The sequence below is a fragment of the Schistocerca gregaria genome, chromosome 8 (genome assembly GCF_023897955.1).
Source record: "Schistocerca gregaria isolate iqSchGreg1 chromosome 8, iqSchGreg1.2, whole genome shotgun sequence".
Classification (NCBI taxonomy): Eukaryota; Metazoa; Arthropoda; class Insecta; order Orthoptera; family Acrididae; genus Schistocerca; species Schistocerca gregaria.
The window spans coordinates 501029726-501053557 of record NC_064927.1 but is presented as its reverse complement, the minus strand read 5'-3'; the positions used below and the strand labels follow the sequence as shown (position 1 = coordinate 501053557).

Here is a 23832-nt window from a genome sequence, read left to right as displayed (position 1 = left end):
GGAATATGTTGCTCTCCAACTGTCAAGTAACAGCTGACAATGCCGGAGATACCAGGTCCACGTAAGTTTGAGAGTTCAGAAACGTCACAGCTGCACTCGTAACCACTTGCAGCCAGAGCTCTTTGTCCCTCACTTGCATGTCAATAAAACAGTTTGTTAGTAGGCATTAGCACCAGTGGAGATACACAATTAAAGTCCTGTCCATATCTGCAAGGGAAGGCTTGGAACAACACTCAGATGCTGTATGTCTTTTTTTCTAAAGTTGCTACAGGTCGCTCAGCACTTACGGTGCATGGCTCTGTCATATTGCACAATATGTTACGGGGAAGAATGCAGCGCCGAGAGCTCACATAATAATTTTTGTTGTTGTTGTTGTTTGGTATGTTACTGTCCAGTGTGGGGCAGAGGCTCCAAGTCACCCTCCACCCCAAAACTAACTGACACTCAATGGCCAGGAACAGGAGATGCCACAGTGTCGTCACACCGTGCATCAATCTAATCACCAGTAACACAGGAAATCTCAAAAGATTGGATGATACTTAACACTTCAGCCATAGACTGGTTTCACATAGCAGTGTGCATCGATATACCTGCTTGTTGGGAGCCAACAAAATCATGGGTTCATGAAAAATAGAATCGGCATAGGAATCATGATGGGCATCGGTAACAAACTGACATTAGTGAGTGTGGAGTTCAGCCACCTAAGCTGGATAAGACTGTTGGAGCCATTTATAAAGACGACAGAACTCGACATGCACCGCAACGTCACAAGTGCATTTATGGTAGTAATTAGGCAACAACTTACACATTTTGTTGAACGAAAGGGACGTGGGTTCTTGTGCAAAATACACTCCTGGAAATTGAAATAAGAACACCGTGAATTCATTGTCCCAGGAAGGGGAAATTTTATTGACACATTCCTAGGGTCAGATACATCACATGATCACACTGACAGAACCACAGGCACATAGACACAGGCAACAGAGCATTCACAATGTCGGCACTAGTACAGTGTATAACCACCTTTCGCAGCAATGCAGGCTGCTATTCTCCCATGGAGACGATCGTAGAGATGCTGGATGTAGTCCTGTGGAACGGCTTGCCATGCCATTTCCACCTGGCGCCTCAGTTGGACCAGCGTTCGTGCTGGACGTGCAGACCGCGTGAGACGACGCTTGATCCAGTCCCAAACATGCTCAATGGGGGACAGATCCGGAGATCTTTCTGGCCAGGGTAGTTGACTTACACCTTCTAGAGCACGTTGGGTGGCACGGGATACATGCGGACGTGCATTGTCCTGTTGGAACAGCAAGTTCCCTTGCCGGTCTAGGAATGGTAGAACGATGGGTTCGATGACGGTTTGGATGTACCGTGCACTATTCAGTGTCCCCTCGACGATCACCAGAGGTGTACGGCCAGTGTAGGAGATCGCTCCCCACACCATGATGCCGGGTGTTGGCCCTGTGTGCCTCGGTCGTATGCAGTCCTGATTGTGGCGCTCACCTGCACGGCGCCAAACACGCATATGACCATCATTGGCACCAAGGCAAAAACGACTCACATCGCTGAAGACGACACGTCTCCATTCGTCCCTCCATTCACGTCTGTCGCGACACCACTGGAGGTGGTTGCGAATGGTCCTCGCCAATACCCCAGGAGCAACAGTGTCCCTAATTTGCTGGGAAGTGGCGGTGCGGTCCCCTACGGCACTGCGTAGAATCCTACGGTCTTGGCGTGCATCCGTGCGTCGCTGCGGTCCGGTCCCAGGTCGACGGGCACATGCACCTTCCGCCGACCACTGGCGACAACATCGATGTACTGTGGAGACCTCACACCAGACGTGTTGAGCAATTCGGCGGTACGTCCACCCGGCCTCCCGCATGCCCACTATACGCCCTCGCTCAAAGTCCATCAACTGCACATACGGTTCACGTCCACGCTGTCGCAGCATGCTACCAGTGTTAAAGACTGCGATGGAGCTCCGTATGCCACGGAAAACTGGCTGACACTGATGGCGGCGGTGCACAAATGCTGCGCAGCTGGCGCCATTCGACGGCCAACACCGCGGTTCCTGGTGTGTCCGCTGTGCCGTGCGTGTGATCATTGCTTGTACAGCCCTCTCACAGTGTCCGGAGCAAGTATGGTGGGTCTGACACACCAGTGTCAATGTGTTCTTTTTTCCATTTCCACGAGTGTAACTTGCCTTGCCTTGTAAATCAGAGGGGAAATCCAAGAAATAGCTGTAAGCGTCAGTGACACTAAAAGCAAGAAAGAGTTGCCGAACCTGCTTCTCCTAAGCTTCCCAGTCTTCGGCCGCATCATCGTGAGGTGGGAAAGGATGATGTGAAGGCAGACAGTGCGGCAGCCCACATAGTTAATGTGGCTGACGTGTTCGTAATTGTCTGCTGTTGCTCAAGGAGGTTTGAGCACTGCCTGCACCGACACAAGAATTGACAGGCAAACCAAAGGGACTTAGCACATGGAAGTGAACACCGCACTCACTGCCAATTGTGTCGAAGTGTAAGATGCAAGTAATAGCGTGGCCACGAATAACGAGAGTTTATTAATCCAGATACGAGTACACACAAGATTAGAAACAGTTCAATGAATAGTATGACACAGCTGAGGGTGAACATCTGCCATGCTATACTTATGTATGGAAAGAGCTCCAGCAGACGGCACACCGGTTGCCATGCCATGTGCACGAGTCACGGATGCCTCCAGTTTCCGGCCCATGCTGACGCCGATGACAGAATGTTTGACTGTAGGGTGCTGGCAGCCACGTTTGCAGTGCATATCCAAGTAACATACAGGATTTTAGCACTCCCCCCCCCCTCCCATATAATATTTCTTTCTTTTCTATATGTCCCCCATAATGAACACTAGAAAGACCAAAGGAGTTGGTATCATACATATATTAACACGAAAATCTATGCTATATGTTCTGTGTGGGATCTAAATTTCACATGACAGAACTGGAAAAATGACATCATTGGCTGATATGTCAAGTTGTACTATACCTCTTAATACTGAATATTGGCATAGTACCAGTCTTTTTACATCCATACTGATCCAACAACTTAGTGCGGAAACCAAAGCACAGTGCAACTTTACTTTTGTTAATTCTTGTGTCACTAATTTTTCCTGACTGCTCATTTAAATCAACAACTGAAGAACAGCTTCAAACATTAGCTCTTTTAACGCAAGCTGCTACAATATTACATGAACCTACCTCGAGCCCTTCTTCTTTCTCTGAAAGTATAGCTTCTTCTATAGTCTTCTGCCATTCCTCCAGCACAATTTTCTTAGTTTTTCGTTCACTGCGCCGCACTGGAAAGTACTCAGTAAGTTTGTGGTTTTGAGTAGAATCAGGAAACAGTGCAGTCACTTTTTTCCCTTTGACAGATGGTGGGCAGAATGTGGGTCTGACTCTGCCGCTAGCTGGTGCTAATGCTGCCGGTGCCTGCTGGTTGGCTATCTGGCTGGGATTTAACCTGTTAGTGGCGGGGGAAAAAAAAGACCATTAGTACTAACAGTTGTGAACATATTGAATTTTTACAATTTGAAACAGCAAAAATTTAGCTGACTTTCCTAAAATAACAGAATTTCGTCACTCTGCATTTTAACAACTGATACGCCAAGTTATCTTATTATATAAACTTTCGCTACTCTTAGAAAAGTATATTCATAGACTGAAAACACATTTCTTTAGTAAGGACAGCTAACTATCAACAAAATAAAGTGTGTCACACCATTCCACTGCTTCCTTTTATTATGCCTCCATGGATTGTACTATAGGATGTGTTGGAGCTGAGTGTGCAGTTTCCTTCTGTAAGGCAAGTCATTTCATTCACATATGCAATAATTAACACAGTACCCATCATAAGTCCTTCAGTTCATCAACATAATGAAGTCATTCGAAACTGGTTTACAATAAGTCTGTTCAGACTGCATCATAAAACCGTCACACTGGTTTGAGAAAGTGCACAATACAGTGCATTTATCCATAATATCAGGAGTACTACTACAACATGATATCCAAGAGAGCTTGTATTTGCAAGGAAGTGGAGAGGTATTACCACAACTGAAGCTGGGAGGTTGGAGAGTGGGTCACTGGAAGTGTGGGGATAGCTTCGTCAGTAAGATCAGTGCCCAAAAAAGGCATGCTTTTGAGCAAGGATTCAAAACTAATTAGAGATGGTTTACAGCCATGACTAGTCCAAATATTTTCACGACGCTGCCCCAAACTGCAGATCTTGTCCGTGCCCACAACTTCTATTTTGACCCGTGTTTTGCCCATGCTTACCTTGGCCTCTTCATTTGGTGCCTCATGCAGTGTTCACCAGTGAAAGTAACTCCCTCCCCTTTTCTAACCAGGGTAAAGATTTCCTGTAAAGTTTAATTGTTCATAAAAGCCTAGACGATTTCTATACTTGGGGCATTAAAGAGGAACTTTATCGATGAAATTACTCTAATTCTTAAGTGGGGAAAAGGTTTTCACATATTTAAATGATATGTAAGTTTTCTGATGAGTAATCAAAAATATAATGATTTATTGCAAAATATCTGAATTTACAAGGTCCCATTCCTTGTGCTCTGCTAATTATACAAATGTAAATTTTCTTTTCTTGTTAATGTGGTGCCACTGAGCTCATGCATCATGTTGCCCACTTCCCATGGCGTCACCCAGGTTGTTACATAATAGGAGACTTACCCAAAACACTTTTTGGTGTAGATTCTGTAATCAATTTCTTCCTGCAGAAGTGTGTTGGGCAATGTCGTAACAGCTCTACGGATATAGACTCCTCACTGTCTCACAGATGGAGGACAAGAAATTGACAAATTCATTGCGCACATTATTACAATTAATGCGAAAAAACTAAACTAGTAGCAGCAAGAAATCTGAGGCTATCAATGTGCTATTCTCATACTTATTAGAATTTCACTTATTATTATACAAGTTTCTAAACATGACTGCAAAAAATAAGCATTGGTGCAACTAAAACCTAACTCATCATGACATATGTTCTGGTGAACGATTATGGCGATTTCTTTCCTATTATCTCAGTTGACCACATAAGTACAACATAAATCTTGAGTGCTTTGTATTTCTGATTAAATTCAGTTGGTCAAAAATCTCTAGGATGTGAGATAGACAAATCGCAATTACTCATATTCCACTTACATGGTACAAATTGTGTAATAAACTTTGCTCCAAAACAGGTGTAACGCTTATGTGACATCTAACCTCTGTACCTCAGGTGGAAATTTTATACTTGCAATAAACATAACATTTTGAAATCTAATGTGAGGGTATTCCCAGTCTAGTCGCATTCTGCATTTAACAATTTGTTAATGCCTGCAAGAACGAAATATCATAAATTGATCTCTTCTTAAATCAAATTTAAGTAAGAATTAATTTCATTTGCTAAAGTTAAATAAAAAATGCTGAAGCTCAAATGAAAATGAACACCAACTGGTAATATGGTTTAAAAGCTCTAAATGATATTTTACAGTATTAAAGAAAGTAATCTCTGACTGTTCAAAGACATCAATTTTTTTTCAGTTTGTTATTTCTGATTAAGGATATTGTGAACAGAATCTTCTCATATTTACTCATTCATGATATTTCTAAGTCAGGCAATTCTATATTGACTCAACATAGTTATTTTACTCACCATTTCAGTTTTTGATGAACCTTGGCACAAAGTAGGCCTACATATAAATTAAGAAAGATACCCAATTTTATTAAAATCCGTTGACCATTTTGAAACTGCAGCAATGTAAATTTGTCAAAAATCACAAAAGAAAACAACACTAAACCACCATAATTTCAATTTACTGTAGCAACTCTCCTAATTAAACTAAAATGGTGGGAGAGGTGTCATTTTGCCAAATTTTTCCATGGGCTGTCCTATGATGTACCACACGGTATAGGTTTGAGATGATTTTCATAAATTTAAATGAAATTTTTAATTTTTAATTTATTAAAAAGCACATCTTCAAAAATTATATATAATGCTTCACATCACTGTCAACTAATTCTCTAAGTACAAAAGTGGGCATGTCATGGGTTCACACATTCACAAAATTTCAAAAATACATGTTCCACTAAAAATGTCATTTTTGTAAAATTTCTAGATTTAAGCAAAAATGTACATAATTTCATTCTTACCACACATATGCACATAATCAAATTTAATGTTAACACATACATTCCAAATGTGACTAGTAAAACCTGACTTAAACAGTTGATGTTTTAAGAATGAACTTATTGTTAAATGCTGCTTCTGTTTTTACAATTTCATCCCCAGGAATCTGTTATATTCTTCCTGTTGGTGTTATTGGGTTTACCTCACAAAGAATATCATTTATACATAATCACAGAATATCTGGTTTTACAGGGTATGCAGAAGACACTGACAGGCCTGTTGGGTGAAGGAAAGCAACTTTAATTTTATCAAGATCTTTGTCTTGTGTTAAAATATAACCTAACCACCATTTCATGCTATAAACAGCAGCATATCCATTAATGTCTTTCAAAGCTAATCTTTCTGGAGATTTTGTAACTGTTTCAACAGTTGATTCTGTTGTGCCTTAAAAAGTCTTTACCAATATTTTTGATGTACTTGACACAATAGGTACAAAAGCACGTAACTTCTGTGTCCCTTTGATGGAAACAACTGACTAAAGCACTCCTCCAGAAATCTCTCAATGTGTAATTCTCAGAGAAGTCACAAATAACAACACATTCACCCTCACTCAAGTTTTCCTTGATTTCATTTAGAAAACAGCCTTGCTGCTTTGTTAGAAAATCATGGAGTATTAGTGTACTCGGTTTTTCAGAAAATAATTCAATGTACTCTGATGAGGTCTTCTGCTTTATTTGTAATTTGCATCTGTCTACTGAAGCCCACTGTCAAAAAGTGATATTTTCAACCACATTATCATCAAATGCACTTTGCAGTGTTCTCTTTATTGGGCCACTTCCTGGGCTAGGCTACAGTTTCTCATGATGCAGTGGAATGATGCTCAGTTGTTGGGCACTTTTGCCAAACAGTGTTTATAAGAGGGCAATTCTCCATTGTTTTAAGATACCAAGTTTAGCATTTTCCAGCATTACTTTGAGAAGTTTTGATGTATCGTGCGAAAACATATACTGTGTGCCACAACAACCAGCTTAAATGCAGTGTTTCGACCACAATTCTGTAAATTTAGAAAACACGATCTTCATTGCTGGAAATTTTGCTTTGAAACTTTTATATGCTTCTCTTAAACTGCACAAAATAAGTCTCTTACAAATTACTGTTCTACCCCCATCTTCCTCCTTCATAGTTACACAGTCTTTCGTTCCTGACATTACTCCGTTTACTTCACCAACTTCATAAAAATAATTGTGTACTGTTTGCACAACTTTTTGTGACAAATTTTTACCAGTTTTTGATCAGGAGTTTCTAATATATCTCTTTCCTTCAAAAGCCTTGTGGCCTGATGTCCCATGTAATTGGGAACACTGAATTCACACACTATCTTTTCTAATACTCCAAGATTCAGGCAAACAGGTTAGTGCGATTACTTTCTTTGTACTACTACTTGAACAAAAACTAGCTTTCTGGTTACCTATTACAGATTGTTACAATGACTCATTCATTTTACGAGGAATCCTCTACTTTAGCAAATAATTTTTTTAAAGTGCTAACTCAGTGGTTTTTAACTTATTGGGAGAATACTGTTCCATCTGAAGCTTTGTACTATGTACAGGGGAATCTCCTAATTCCTGAAGAGATGTATTTAGTGTTCCCAGAAAAGCTGAAGGTGGAGGAACGTAGCTTGTTTCATCATCATCCGAAGATTTTCTACAATCTTTTTTTAAAAATATTTTTCAATGAACGAATCTGCTCCCTACAATTATTTCAAATTTTTGATATCTTTGGGATATTAGGAAACATCACACATCCATTAAGGCACATTTCTTAGTCTGTTTAATGTTTTTCACTGAATGATTCTGTTTTTAAAAGGATTTCAAAAGTGTAGTTCCCAATATCTTTCTTCTTGAGCCATTGTATAATACTTTTTATTAAAAATGAAATTCCCCAGCTGTACTTACGATTTTATATTTACTTCGCTACTAGTTTCGATGTTGCATCAACGTCATCTTCATGCCCGCACACTTTGGTGAAATCAGTTGTGTGCGGCTCAATCTAGGAGTCTGCCATCCATGTGGAGCACGTGTTGGTCTCACCGCAGAAACTAGTAGCGAAGTAAATATAAAATATTAAGTACAGCTGGAGGAATTTCGTTTTTAATAAAAACTATACCAGCTGTGAGCCACCTACATCCAGTTTAAATACGGATGTACAAAGACTGTATAATACCATCTGAAATTAAAATTTATAAATGTTTCTATACAGAACACTAAAAATACATACTGAAATAATAAGTAATGACTTAGATAATATTTCTGTTCACTAACCAATGTCTTACAAAATATTAACGAAGCTGTATCAGCACATTAAATCAGCAAAAACATTCACATCCACCTGCCACTAATTTGGCACAAATACTTATAGGTTTAAAGCAACTGAATTACAACAGTTCCAGACTCACAGTTAAAATGGCTTGACTCACAGTTAAAATGGCTTGACCTTGAACTGATGAAGCAGGGTCTGGACAGCTACAATAATAGCTTCTTGGAATCAACAATTGGAATTTCTATCTCAGTTTGTTCTTGTTTACATATAGTAATCAAATCTTAATAAGTACAGTTACTGATATTACAATTGTGATACACAATTTAGTTTCAGTACTACTGATAAAATAATCATTCATCACAGTCACTAGTAACATTATAAATATATTAAAGTGAAACTGTGAATTTATTTCCTGGAAAGTTATGTATATGTCCATTTAAATCTACAAATTCTACAAAAACATAATTTTCTTAGAGAAACGTTAATTTTTGAAATTTTATAAAGGTGTGAACCCACGACAAACCCTTTTTCATATTTAGGGAATTCGTTAACAATAATGTTTTTTGAAAATTTTTGAAAATGCACTTTTTGAGAAGTTAAAAATTTTGATTTTCGTTTAAATTAAAAACAATTCATCTCAATGATGCAAAATGACACTTCTCTCACCATTTTAGTTTAATTTTGGAGAGTTGCTACAGCAATTTCAAATTATGGTGGTACAGCATTTTTTGGTGATTTTTGAGAACTCCACACTGCCGTATTTTATATGTGGATCAACGAATTTTAATAAAATTGGGTATTGCTCATAATCTCTATGAGGCTTGCTTTGTGCCAAGTTTCATGAAAATCTGAGAAGGTGAGTTTACATTCAAGTTAAAAGTGTGTTGATCTGACATGGAATGACCCTAAGGCAACTGCTTAAAACATCAAAATGTGAGTACATCTGCTCAATCAAAGGGACAGTTCCCAAACAGTTTCGGACTTTGCAAGCACAGAACAACCAGCTGGCAAACTGTTGGCACCTACCAGTGATTCACTGCTCTGACAAACTCATCCACTGTATAGTGAATGCAAAGTACGGCCACTTGTTCCGTCACCAGCCAGGGCACTGTTTTGTAGAGCAAAATGCACTTTGGAAGTTCAAAAAGGTAAAACAGTACGTACCTTCGCCTGGATTTGGTTGCTTTCTTTGGAGTAGCAGTAATTTGCAGCAGAGACAGTGCACTCGCTGGAGACAGTGGTGTTTTGTTTTTTGTAAAGTGTGCCTTTTGAGGTGTCAGAAGAGAATTATTTTCATCAGAATCAGTGCCTGAAACACAAGCAAGTTTATTGTTATGTTACGAATCTTTTCACTTTGTTGACATAAAAAAAAAACACGCTGGAACTACAATAAACTGGACATTAAGGGTATATCAAGGCATATCCAAACTTCCTACCATCATCTCTAAATGTGAACAACTCTAATTCTTTATAACTGCCATTCACAATTTCACTTTTAAACATGCATAACCTTACACAAGATTTAGTTCAAATCATAACAGGTATATTGCTGTGAGCTGTGCTGCATACACTGTGACATAGTCGTTAGCATCACTGGCTGGCACGCCGAGGGTCACCAGTTGGAATCCGACCAACACCAATGATTTGTTATTTAATAATTATCATTTCTGAAAGAATCTCAAAATTTCCATGTTTGTAACTCTAGTGTACTCTAAAATAGTTGATGCTTCTATAAATAGCATCATGTTCAGTCCAGGACTTCAGTTCTGTTCTGACTCTGTGTACTGTTCATAAAAATGTGCTTTCAGTGCTAATTGTGTGTGTTGTACTTTTTGTTGACAACACCACTTCTGGATCTGGACTCGACTGTGAATACAATGCGACACTGTTTGCTGGAGATCCTGTGCACTTTGAACCACCTACATCATTGTGGCAATGTAAAATCTGTAGCCTATAAGGAAAGGAACCGGAATACAAGGAGTACATCATTTCCACTGTCTTTCATATTCCGGTGATGAATGGCTTGCAAAACACGAGTAAGTCAGATGCACATACAGCAGGCATCAGAGTTTTCTGGACATGTTTGTCAGGACCTGACAAAATGACTGAAATGACTTGACCAAATTACCGAATACAATACATGGTACGACATGACATCTCTGGCAAATGTGTACTTGGACTGCACAGCCTAGCACAGATTTGAAAACAATGAAAAGAAGCTCAATAACTGGGACAAATTCCAGACTGAACTGTAAGAAACGTTTGGTGACAATCAGTAGCAAGTCTGCCTAGTGGAGGAACAATTGACGAAGAGGGTCTAACATCATGGTGATATGACACAGTCCTACAAACAGAATGTTTTGGCCCTATGTCGCACTGCAAATCTGAATGTGACAGAAGCTCGCAAAATCTTACACTAGATAGAGTTGCAGAAGACGTGTACCAAGCTCTCCTTGTAACCGTTGTCACGACAGAAGAATTCATCAAATAAGGCCAGTACATCGAAGAAATTCAACGGAAACATTTGGATGAAAGAGGTACAATTTACTCCTGAATGTGATCCCTATGGGATTTGTGGAGACAGCACGACCTTGTTTCTCTAACAGGTGAGGTAATTTGAGAAAAGATACAGAACTCTATGGCAGTGAGGACTGACAAACCAAGTAAGCAAGAGACGCTAGCCATGAATGTTGATCTCATACATCAGCAAGCAATAGATAAAAGCAAATGTTGAAGTTAAGGTTTATCGCTTTTCAGCGTCTTTCTTGACCACCAGTTGAATGCGTCAAGAAAAATGGACTCAGTCAATTCACTGATGCCACAGCTATCAAATGACAGCTCACAATTCGGCCGAAACAGGTACAACAACCAACTCACCCACCGAGTATAGTGCCCTGCAAAGGAACAGGTACTTGGAAGACAGAGGACAATGTGCCAGTACATTCCCACTGTTGATGCCCTGAGCACACACTTCTACAGAGGAAGAAGTTGGCTTTATGACAGCTATTATGCCACAAGAGGTCATCCATAGCAAAAGTCCTATTTATACCATTCACCTACAAATGATTACAATCGACCTGAAGGACAACCCCATTGTTGTATACTGGACAAGGTTGCTCCCCAACATGCCCCTTCTGATGTAAAGTTGAATGCTTGTTGTCGACAGCCCAAGAAGACCACATTCCACAATACAAAAGGGTCAAAAATTGGAAATATGTGCAGTCGACAGAAAACTGTATTGCAAGAGTAATTATCACTGACAGGACATGGCCCTCCAAATTTGTCATTTTAACAGAACGCAGTCATCACGTTCCTCAGATGGAACTTCTTGCAAGCGTTGCAAGCAGTCGTATATTGTGCTAGATCAGCGTTCCAAACTGACAAAGCTATTCCAACAATCACACATAACAAAACTACTCTGGGTGGCTGTTTGCCTCTAAAGACAATGTTATCCCACCATCATAACTGAGACAAGTACAAGTTGTCAGTAGAGATGTTCAGTTAAATTGTGAAACCTTTGCTGATTGCAAAAACCTATTCATGCTCAAAAAAAGAAATCTACATACCAGCAATTACCATAAGCATTGCATGTTACCAAAGAGAACTTTGGATCACAAACTGTCGTGAGTGGCCACAACTCATTCCTTAACATATGTGCAACTGTACAACCTAACCAGTCCAGGATGGGCAGTGTAGTGGCACCGACACAGAATTGTGCACTGTTATCACTACACAACATACAGTGGAGGAAGCAGATATCGAACTTTCAATAGTATCTGACCCAACCCTGGGATCGACAGTGGAGTTCACCGACCAATTAGCCAGTGTTCATATGGGGTATTGCTGGCTGAACAATACATAATTTGGGAGGAAATGGAGAAGTATTGAGGGTTACATGATTGAATTTTCAAACATGTCATTGGTTCTATCCTCTGGTCCTTGTGAAAAAAAGAGGACAGCACATGGCATTTCCGTGTCAACTACCGGCGAGTTAACAAAATAACAAAGAAAGAAGTCTACCCACTGCTGTGCCTCTCGATGACATGCTAGGCTGCTCGAAAGGAGAAAAGTGTTTCAACTACAGCAGAGATGCAGTAAGGCTATTGGCAAATCAAGATTGATATGGTCAACTAGCAAAAGACTGCCTTCTAACTCCTGATGGCCTCTCGCATTCAAAGTTATGCTGTTTGGACTTTGTAACACTCCAGCCACCTTCGAATGTATTATGGACAATCCACCTCGACACCTGAAACAGATGCTATCTACATGACATTGATGAGGCTTTTAAAGTATTTCAAAAACATACAAGCCATCCGACAACCACCTTCTCCAGGGCGGCATTAAAGAGAAGACATGCCAATGCATCACCTTGTTGCACTCTGTTTTTAATACTCAATGTATTGGACACCATTCCTCCTATTCTTACACTACCTTGTGTTTCGCTCATTGTCATTCTCACCGGCCTTACCAACTTTCTCGAGATTCCTAGTTCATCTAGAGCTTGATATAACTGCTCTCTGTTTATGCTATCATAAAGACTAAAAGTACCTGAAATGACAGTACTCACCTTCTCAATATACTCTTCAATCAACTCCACCAATTCCCTCTTAGCAAGGCCCTCCATAACCCTGAAAACGCAGTCAGCATACTCCCCCCCCCCCCCCCCCCCACACACACACAAACCAACCAGAGAACTACCCCCCTATACTTCCTCTTCCCAAACCACCACCTCCGACCCGCCTAACTCATTCTTATACGTAACATACTCAGAACATGCTTCCCTACAAAAAGAAAACCAGCCTAACACCGTTCTATCACTCACTCCCATCCGCACAAAAACTAATCGAGAACCTATAACAGAAATAATATGTTAGCAAAACACTCTCTCTAATGATAAACCTAGATTTCTAGAATATTGGAGCCCCAGACATTATCACGCTGACACTGCCACACGTACTTGTCCCTGGTCCGACACACCGAAACTCTGGTCGGCATCATGTCCTCGCAACAAATACTACAAGGTGGAATAAAAATATTTGGGACTGGTGCTACCATCTGGAAAGTAGGAGTAGTAGATCTTTGCACCGCTAGGTGGCGAGAGCTGCATATCTGATGAGTCACTGCGCGGAGTGGTATTCCGCTGGGAGGACGTGCTGCGTGTCCACAATGATTTCCGTAACACTCTGTTTGGCATGTGGCAATTTCACGATGGATGCGCAGACAGAATGGCGTGTGTGTATCAAATTCTGTGCGAATCTCGGAAAAAGTGCTATGGAGACCCTTGCAATGATTCAAGAAGTGTTTGGGGCACACAGCACGAGCTATCCGAGTGGAAGAGACCGGGCTCTCCAAGACCAATAAAAGTGAGACAGGTGAAGAGCAAAGTGAAGAGAATGATCATCGTTTTCTTTAATACCTAGGGAATTGTGCACAAAGAATTCATCCCACCCAACCAAACAGTGAATTCCACATACTTTTGTGACGGCTCAATGAAAACAAGCGGCGACGATGGCCCGAATTTTGGCATCGAGGGAACTGACTGCTGCATCTCGACAACACGCCCTGTCACACATCCTTGCACACCAAGACCTTTTTGGCAAAAACCATGTCGGTTGTACCCCAACCATCGTACTCACCACATTTGGCACTATGCGACTTCACGCCATTCCCAAAACTGAAACTCAAGTTGAAAGGCCGTCAGTTCGACACTCTAGAGAGGATTCAAGAAGCATTGTTGGTGGTGATAAACACCCTCAAAGAAGAGGACTTCCAGGAAACGTTTGACCAGTGGCAGAAGCACTGGGGCCAGTGTGTACGTGCAGATGGGAACTACTTCGAGGGTCATGGTGACCATTAGTCCACAGGTAAGGTTTTCAACAGATGGTAGCATCAGTCTTGAAAATTTTGGATAGCACCTCGCACGCTCCACAATCTCAGTGATCAATCCAAATAACTGGAGGAATTTAATAACGAATAACATGTCCTCCTCCCGTCTCTGACTGCAACATAACACTGTTACATTTCATCATCATATCCATACCTAACAACAGAAGCCACACAATAAATTAAACATCTTGCTGCACAACACGCAACAAACCAGTAACACCTAACAAAAATGCCAAACATTAATACAAAAAATATTAATTGATAACTCACTGAAAAAACTTCCAATCCTTTGTCTCTAACTACAAACACTGCCAATGATTTCACACATCCAACAAAAAAGCTCAAATGATCCCAATACAACACATTACAACACACACACACACACACACACACACACCACCACCACCACCACACACAACAAGACAACATCTGCAAACACAACCAAGTCATAAACTTCACACTGTAATGACATCACACACCACAACACTCTTACATCACGGGTCAAAGCAGATAATCACACCAACAGATTCATTTTAAGAACAAGATTACTATTTCTAACATCTGCTCCACAATTTCACACTTAAGAGTGTCTGAGAATGATTTTTTCTTTGTGCCATTGCGTGGGAAAGGTGGGCGATGCATCAGTGATGTAGATTAAGAAAAAGTCATTTGGAACTGGGTTAAGCAACGATAGGTCACAATCAACAATGTGCAAGAATTTATAAACTGTGGCAGATCAGCTGTTCCGAAAGTAACTTTCTCCTTTAGAGAAGGAGTCATACGCTTTTTAAGTATTGGCAGATTTGTTTATGAGATTGGTAGACCTGGCAAGTAGTGTAAATCTAGAGCAGCCACCAGAAATATAAGTCAGAATTCCGGGTGCAAGGGATGTGCAAACACTAATTTATTTCTATCTTGGAATGTAATGTTGTCTGATGATATGCTTGATCAAATTGTAACCCATACCAAGAAACAGAGACAAAAGCTGAACTACAAAGAAGCTAGATATGTTACAGCAACTGATAAGGAGGAAATAGTGCTCTTATTGAAACTTTGTAAGTCTCGGGTGCACCAGCTGTCATACACGATAGATTTTCGAAAGACGGACTCAGGATATACAAATGCACCATGAGTGACTCAAGATTTGAAAGCCGGATCAGGGGAGATTTACTGGATGTGATAAGAAGGAACGACTGATTGTGGGGGACTGCACCAGACGTAATTTGAAAAACTGAGAGCTTAAAGGCAGAAGACAGGTAAGATGCAAGGACAGAAATTACTACAAAAACATAGAGCATGAGTTAATAAGAGTAAAAAATAAGTGAATTGTATGTAACAGAGCTGGGAGGGGGGGACAGCAAAAATAGACATATTGGAAAATTTAAGATGTAGAAAAGTAAAATGGAGTGAAGAAAGGAGTGGTTACTGAGAATAAAAGCTGAGACGGAAGGAATTAATGTAAATTAAGACCAGGTTGATGGTGAGAACCAAGGACATTTTTTAGTGCTAGTCCCACCTGTGGAGTCTGAGAAACTGGTGTCCAGGGAAGTACCCAGATGGTGGCTGTGGTGAAACAGGCACTGAGGTCATGTTGCACAGCATGCTCTGCAACAGGACACTGCGTGTGCCTGCTTACAATCTCTAGACCATTAATTCAGGGTGGTAGTCATGCCTATGTAAAAGGCGAACAGTGTTAGTATAACAGCTGGAATATGACATGTGTCTTTTCACTGGTGGCTGTCCCTTTGAGAGTATATGTTTTGCCAGTTACAGGGCTGTTATAGATGGTGGTAGGAGGGTGCATAGGGCTAGTCTTGAGCGGGGAAGGTCACAGGGGTGGGGAATGAGTGCAGAAGGAGCTTAGCTACTCTAGGTGTGGTGGGCAAATCTCGGACAGAATGGATACATTCAGGACATGATTTAAGAAGTCATGGCCTTGTCAAAGTAGCTGATGATACATTCAAGACCAGGATAATACTGGATGACATGTAGTGTGCCCTGAGATGGTGTTTTGGAGGGATCATTGATATCAGGATTGGATGTGATGGCCTGGAAAATCTGCTGTTGAACTAGGCTGTTGGGATAATTAGGTCTAGTGAAGGCTGAAGTAAGAGTGGTGATATATTGCTGTAAAGAGTGCATCTGAACAAATATGTTTTCCTCATATGCCAAGACTGTATGGGGGGGGGGGGGGTGTTTGATAGGGAAAGGATGGCAACTGTCAACATGTAAGTACTGATGTTCATTATTAGGTTTCATGTGGATGGAAGTGTGTAGAAGGTCTTTGGTGAGGACTTGATTGACATCAAGAAAAGTGGCATGGGATTCAGAATAGCACATGAGAAATTTAGCTAGGAGAAGGTATCTAGAGATTCCAGTAATTTTAATAGGTCAGCCTCGCCATAACTCCATACAGCAAAGAAGTCATCAATGTATCTAAACTAATCCAAGGGCTGAAGGCCTAAGGACCCCAGGAAAGTGCCCTCCAATCAACCCACTAAAATGTTGGCATAGGAAGGAGCTATCCCGGTTCTCATGGCTACAAACCTGATCTGTTTGTACGTCTGCCCCTCAAAGGTGAAGTACTTGTTGGTACGTATAACACTGCAGATGAGCAAGAAGGATGTCATAGGCTTCTACTATGGGTTTCAGGTGTTACAAAATTGTATCGCAAGCTATACATCCCATTCCTACTGCAAAGCTGATCAACGGTTACTAGACTTCAGAGGGCTCTGTCCTTTCAGACTGCGGAAATACGGTAGCGTCCGATCCCGCCCGTCTGCTTTGACCCATGACAGCACATATATGGTGGAAACGACCATAAACCACGTTTCCAATATGGAGCATATAAAGTCGTTACGTACAGATTATAAAGACGAAAATACATCGAAAAACAAACACACACAAGTTCCACAAAGAGCCTAATGACACTAACGGGACAAGCATGGGAAATTGGGGTTTTTTGGGTGGGGACAAACTAAATATAAACAAATTTTTGACACCCACCCCCATACAAAACAACGAAAAAAACCGACACCACAAAGCTCCCCAGATTCTACTAAACACACTACCATCTAGAATCGGACACTTCCCTCGACCTATATTGCTCAACAGCAGCTCCCGATCCCATAAATTAGGACCGCACACTTCCCTTTACCTATATAGCTCGAAAACATCTCCTGATACCAATACCAACATCACAGCCACACATTGCAATAAAACACTTCCCTCAACCCCAACACATACACGAAAAGCAAAGAAATAAAAACTTACCACAAAAAAGTTCCAGTGCCACGAACTAGGTTGGCCACCACAATCAATCGCTCACTCGCTCGCTCGCTCGCTCGCACGCACACACACACACACACACACACACACACACACACACACACACACACACACACACACACACGCACAAGCACGCACGCACGCACACACACACACACACACACACACCAACGAAAAAATACTCAGCCAAAAGAAAGACCCGACGCACCCACACCTTACCCCACCCCCAACCAACCCAACGTACCACCCCCCCCCCACCAAATAAAATAATAAAAAAAAACAACTCACAAACAAAAACCAAATGCAACATAAAAAATCTCAATCACACACTACAACTCAACAACAACTTCCAACAAAATAGATCCTCCACAACTAAAACACAAATCAACACACTTCCCCCCCCCCCCCCCTCCCAAACAGTCTAACACGAAATAAACCATCCACCCCACCCTGAGCCGCAGCCACCCACCCAAACTCAGCAATTTCAGCCTATTCATTTCAGTAACTGCCCTTAAAAAAAACCGAAAACCACAATAGGCCTCAGGAACACACTTCCACCAACAGTACTCATCTAAATGAGACTAAAGGTTGAAAGAGTGCATCTTCCCCCTCCCAAGAACTGACTTAATAGGCCCCTCACATCCCCTCTATTGTATTTGTGCAAGCCCCCTATATGAAGAAAATGCATCTGAAACTACTGCGGACCCCGGTTCTGTGTACTTCTCAATTAACCCCATGAATTCCGCCTTAGACCTCCCTTCCACAACCCTACACACACATTTAGATGCCCCCCCCCCCCCTCTCCGGAACAGCAGCCCCAACACCTGTACACCAACCACAGACTTACCCCTCCCATACTATCTTTTCCCAAAATGCGACTCTACCACATCCACAACAACCCCATGCCCTCCCCCCCCCCCCAACTTTCCCCTGTACTTAATGAACTCGGAACACCTTTCACTCACACCAGTCTCATGCACGCAAAAACTGTGTGGTGATCTATAACAAAAATAATAAGTCACCAGTACAATCTCGCGCATGCCCAACCTAGACTTCTCGAACCAGGAACCACGCCGTATGGAACGCCAAATGTCATCCTTTCAACAGCGCCACATACAACTGTCCCCGGTCCGAGATGCCGGGACTTTAGCCAGCTTCATTTCTTTGCCACAAATAGAGCACTTCACAATCTCGGCAGTTAAACCAAACAGCTGCAAAAACTTTATCAGTTCCAAAGCGGTGTTTCCCATCATTTCCCGCAGACGCAGGGAAAAAAACAACAACAACCGATTAATTTACTAAAATTACCACACGACCTACAGCGAACAACATTAAATTAACCTCCACACAAAACCACTAAATCGTTAACTGACTGAAACGAATTCCACTACAAACACAGTCAACACTCAAAAAATTCTATACAATGAGCAAGACCAAACTGAGCCCATTACACCACACAAACGAAAGCCCTGAACATACCAACAGAGGGCACAAAAAACCACAACACGACGACATCTACAAACACACCACACTCACAAACCAAACTCCGTGCCGTCATGACGTCACACACCACACCACCATTATGTCATGGGTCAAACCCGATGCGTGGGATCGGATGCTTCTGTCGGACCGAGTGTTGTCATCTGTGACGTCATGACGGATCGGAGTTTGGTTTGTGAGTGTGGTGTGTTTATAGATGTTGTCGTGTTGTGCTTTTTTGTGCCCTCTGTTGGTATGTTCAGGGCTTTCGTTTGTGTGATGTAATAGGCTCAGTTCGGTCTTGCTCATTATCCAAAATTGTTAAGGGTGTCGGCTGTGTTTGTAGTGGAATTTGTTGCATGAGATAACGATTTTGTGTGAAGGTTAATTTAGTGTTGTTTGCTGTACGTTGTGTGGTAATTTTACTAAAATTAATCAGTTGTTGTTTTTGTTCAGGAATGGATATGATAGATAAAATTAACAGTGCGCAGGTCAAGGGAAGTGTTCGATCCCAGTGTGTGGCTGTGTATGTCGGTATTGGTATCGGCAAATGTTTTTGAGCTACATAGGCCAAGGGAAGTGTTTGATCCTAATTTATAGGATCAGGAGCTGCTGTTGAGCTATATAGGTCAAGGGACGTGTCCGATTCCAGATGATATTGTGTTTAGTGGTATTTGGGGAGTTTTGTGATGTCGGATTTTTCGTCTTTTTGTGTGGTTTTGTATGGGGGCGATTATCTAAATTTCTTTATATTTAATTTGCCCCCACCCAAAACACCCCATTTGCTGCACTTCTCCTGTTAGTGTCATTAGGCATTTTGTGGAAAGCGTGTGTGTTTTTCAATGTATTTTCATCCTCATAATGTGTACGTAACGATTTTATATGCGCCATATTGGAATCATCATTTATGGTCGTTTCCGCCATATTTGTGATGTCATGGGTCAAAGCAAATGGACGGGATCGGATGCTTCTGTCTACCCGTTATGGGAACACTCAGAGACAACAAGAAAGAGATACCTCGTTTCTTTTGCCAAACAGAAACACGGAACCACTGCAACCACAGTGTTGGTATTACGAGCAGCCAACTCTTATCATTCACGATCAGCTATTTTGGTTTCAACCATGCGTTCTTATAACTTAGTAAATCAAGAGACCAAGAAATCACAAGTAATTGGGTTTTATAACAGCACAAAAAGAGTAGTACCTACTTTGGATGAAATGGCACACCCCTATACACTGGCACATAAAACCAGAACGTAGCCTCCCAGATTTTTACTATGATATTTTGGATTGGACAGGGATAAACGCTATGTTGCTATTCATGGCATGAAGCAAATTGACAGAAAAGTTACTATATGTTTTCAGTATGAACTTGGGCTCCAGATGGTGCATAAACACATGAGTAGGCTGATCAAAGTTTAGGCTGATCAAAGTTTCAGGATCTACTAAACATCAACGAGGATAATAAGGAAACAGAAGTTACTAAAACGATTAATAAAAGTGGAAGGCACTACCTGTGCTCAAGATCAAAGGGTCTAAAAACAAAAACTAGATGCTCAAAATATAACAACACTATACACCAAAGGCACAACAATATATTTTCTCTATATAAAAACACACAACTACAAAGTGAGAGCAGTGGTTAAGTGCTAAACCAATTAAATTACTCTACCAATTCAATTAACACATAGCTGTATTAAAGTTCCTTGTGGTAACCACATACAGAACATGTCCATTCATGAGTGTCAGTTTCATACTGTATCCTTTCAGGGTTAAAATAGTGTGAATAATCCACATCTAAATAAAATCCTATATACTAATTTTTCTGTTCTCAACACCTAGTGAGTAGGGATTTAATTCACCAGAGGACATCTTCAGACATATTTGAATATACTGACTTGCAGTTAAACCCATGAAAACAAGCAATGTTCACAAATAGAAAAGTTATATTACAGCTGATTTCAGTCAAGCTTTCTCTAGTAAATTGTGGTCATTACCTGAAACATACTCATCATATGAATATATGGAGTGAATCATGCTAATTACCATCTTTTTCTTCAGTTTTGACTAGGGCATTTGAGTCAGTATTACTCTCATGCCCCGAAAGTTCACAATCAGTCTGCGACGTTTTTAAAGGCAAATTCTCATCATGCTCGTCGGGATGGAAATACTTTGTTATCTCAACATCGTGAAGTCGTGGCACCGAATGGGAGAGCCTTCCCTTGAATTCTTGAGAAAGTTTTGTACTTTTCTTCCTCGGTTCTCCAGAACTTCCATCACTTGTGACATTTTTGTTTCTTATCACGTTTCTGCGACCTAATGTTAAAGAAACAAAACGTTAGAGATTCAGTGTGTAAACTTAAATTTCTCTAACTGCAACCATATCAAAGATGGGGTTTCGTCCATTATTTTGTGCAAGCACACCAAAAAACGCTACATTCAATAGAAGTACGTAAAAATAGGCGATTTTATACGTACCTCGAACCATGACTGCTTACATACAGTATCGCTATTACATTTACCGTAAATTATATGTCCAACCGTTGACAATGCACGACTTTCAAACCGGGGCATGAAATACAGTATTTTTAAGGCTATCTGGATGTTAATCGTCATTAACTGGTATAACTTGTGGCAAAATATTTCGCAATTGCGTTTAAAATTCACAACGCTTGTTACCTCGATAGTTTCCCACCCCAAACAAACAAAACGAAACAAAACATTGTATAAAACTAGCTCCCAATCGCCACAAAGCTGATTCAAGCAAGCCTATTGGTCGCCTACGAATTCGATTGTATATCATTGATGTAACCTAAACGAAGATCTTCCACGCATCACAGAGTATTTCTACTCGATGCCATTACACCAATGATTCTACGGATGCGGATTCTAAGCAAAGTAAAAAAATATTTTTGTAATTTCTTTTTTCATTTGACAATTGGCAGGAAAAATACCACGTGGTTTGCTTAATGTGAATTAGTGGCTTATTTTTTATATTTCTTTTTACAGCCATTTGTATTGCAATAAGATAATTTCATGATTTGTGTTCATTTTCATTTGGTCGTGTCAAATTTATTCATTTATCTACGCTTTGCAAGTGGTCTCCATCTGATTACTTTCAGTTGACAGTATAGGGTATCATTCAATTTATATATATATATATATATATATATATATATATATATATATATATATCGAAGAAAACAGGATCAAATTTTAAAGGCACTTATGAGATTCTTACATATTTTCTGCTGTGACCTACCAGCTAACATTTAATTTGATGATTAATGATCACTCACATTGTTCATAAATTTCTATGTAAGATACTATCGAAATTTTTTTGATGAATTCGAATCTTTAAATTTTTTATTTGATTTTAGTAGCTTGTTAATCAACTTTTTGCTTTCGTTTTCGGAGCACTCATTCCTAGTTTTACATTTCGCTGTCTTAAGTAATAAAATCCTTTTCTCTTGTGTGGTCCTGTACGTCTTTATTTAGGTGGGGTTTATCACTAACTCTGATATGTGTATATAATGTGTACATAGTATTGTGGAGTACGAAAGGATATTTACAAGTTTGTCTAAGTGGTATTTTCGCTATACAAGTCACTGCTATTTTGTGAATTTTAAACACCTATTCCTTCTGAGTAAGAGTCTTGAGAACACCCCCATATATGAATTGAGTAGGACAGATGTGGGAACACAAGTCTGTGGCTCATTGTCCTGAGATGAGCATCATCCACAACTTTGCTGTTTCAAGCATAAAGCAAATCTGCGCGTTTATCGTTTCATAGAATACATTTAAGTCAAATGCTTATCTCTAATAGTTCCTAAAAATTTTGTACTTCTCACGTTTTTAATTGCTTCGCTATTTTATTTAGTATTTACGTTATACATTTCACTCTGTTTGGTTTGGAACTCTACATACATTGTTTCAAATTGATCTATAAACAAGATGTTTTCTGTTGGATATTTATCTGAAGTTTCAAAATTTAGGAATGCTTTCTTTTCAGGTTGCTCCTTTGTCTCAGATGCACATGTAATTGCAGTGTCCTCAGCACACATTGTAAGATTCTGGTTCATACATTCTGCGAAATCATTTACGCACTAACTGTTGGCCAGAGCCCGGAATATTGTGGCACCCCACATATGATAGTTTGTAATTCATATATTTAATTAATTTTATTTCCCCAATAGCATGTCTAATTTGTATGCATTGTTCGTTACCATAAACTACGATTTGACTACGTCGTAGCAATTCCTCGAATCCTATATTCATTGAGGTTCTTCATTGACCTAGAATGATTTGCACAGTCAGATGCTTTAGACACGTTAATGAAGATCCCTTAAGTCTTGTTCAGAATGTGTTCAACTAAATCTGTTGATGCTGCTATTACTGATTTGCGTTCTTTGAAATCACGTTGTGATGATTACAGTTTTTAAATTATAGTTATGTTGGATATCAGAGTTGTTGATTTGTTGTTTCCTTGTGACTTATCGAAAGTTGTCGACCTACTTGACCATAATATTTAAAGAAGGAAACTTGACCACTAAGGGATTAGAGGAACAGCTCTTGGTATCATTAAATCGTATCTGCAAATCAGGAAACAAGCAGTATAAACACAATTCGAACAACAAAAATATTTATGGGAATTTAAGCAAATAAGTCATGGTGTACCACAAGGCAGTATAATTAGGAACCCTGTTGT

General features: G+C 40.3%; 1 protein-coding gene across 1 annotated transcript in view; it reads right to left on the bottom strand.

The window, feature by feature from the left end:
- Positions 1-21997, bottom strand: part of LOC126285361 (histone-lysine N-methyltransferase PR-Set7) — a 42666-nt gene extending 20669 nt beyond the window's left edge. The window contains exons 1-4 of the mRNA XM_049984684.1: positions 21603-21997; positions 21171-21440; positions 9636-9780; positions 3233-3494 (exon numbers count right to left, since the gene is read on the bottom strand). Coding sequence (XP_049840641.1) covers positions 3233-3494; positions 9636-9780; positions 21171-21440; positions 21603-21612 — 687 coding nt within the window. The 5' untranslated portion in view covers positions 21613-21997. The remainder of the gene's footprint in view (positions 1-3232; positions 3495-9635; positions 9781-21170; positions 21441-21602) is intronic.
- Positions 21998-23832: the final 1835 nt, after the last annotated feature.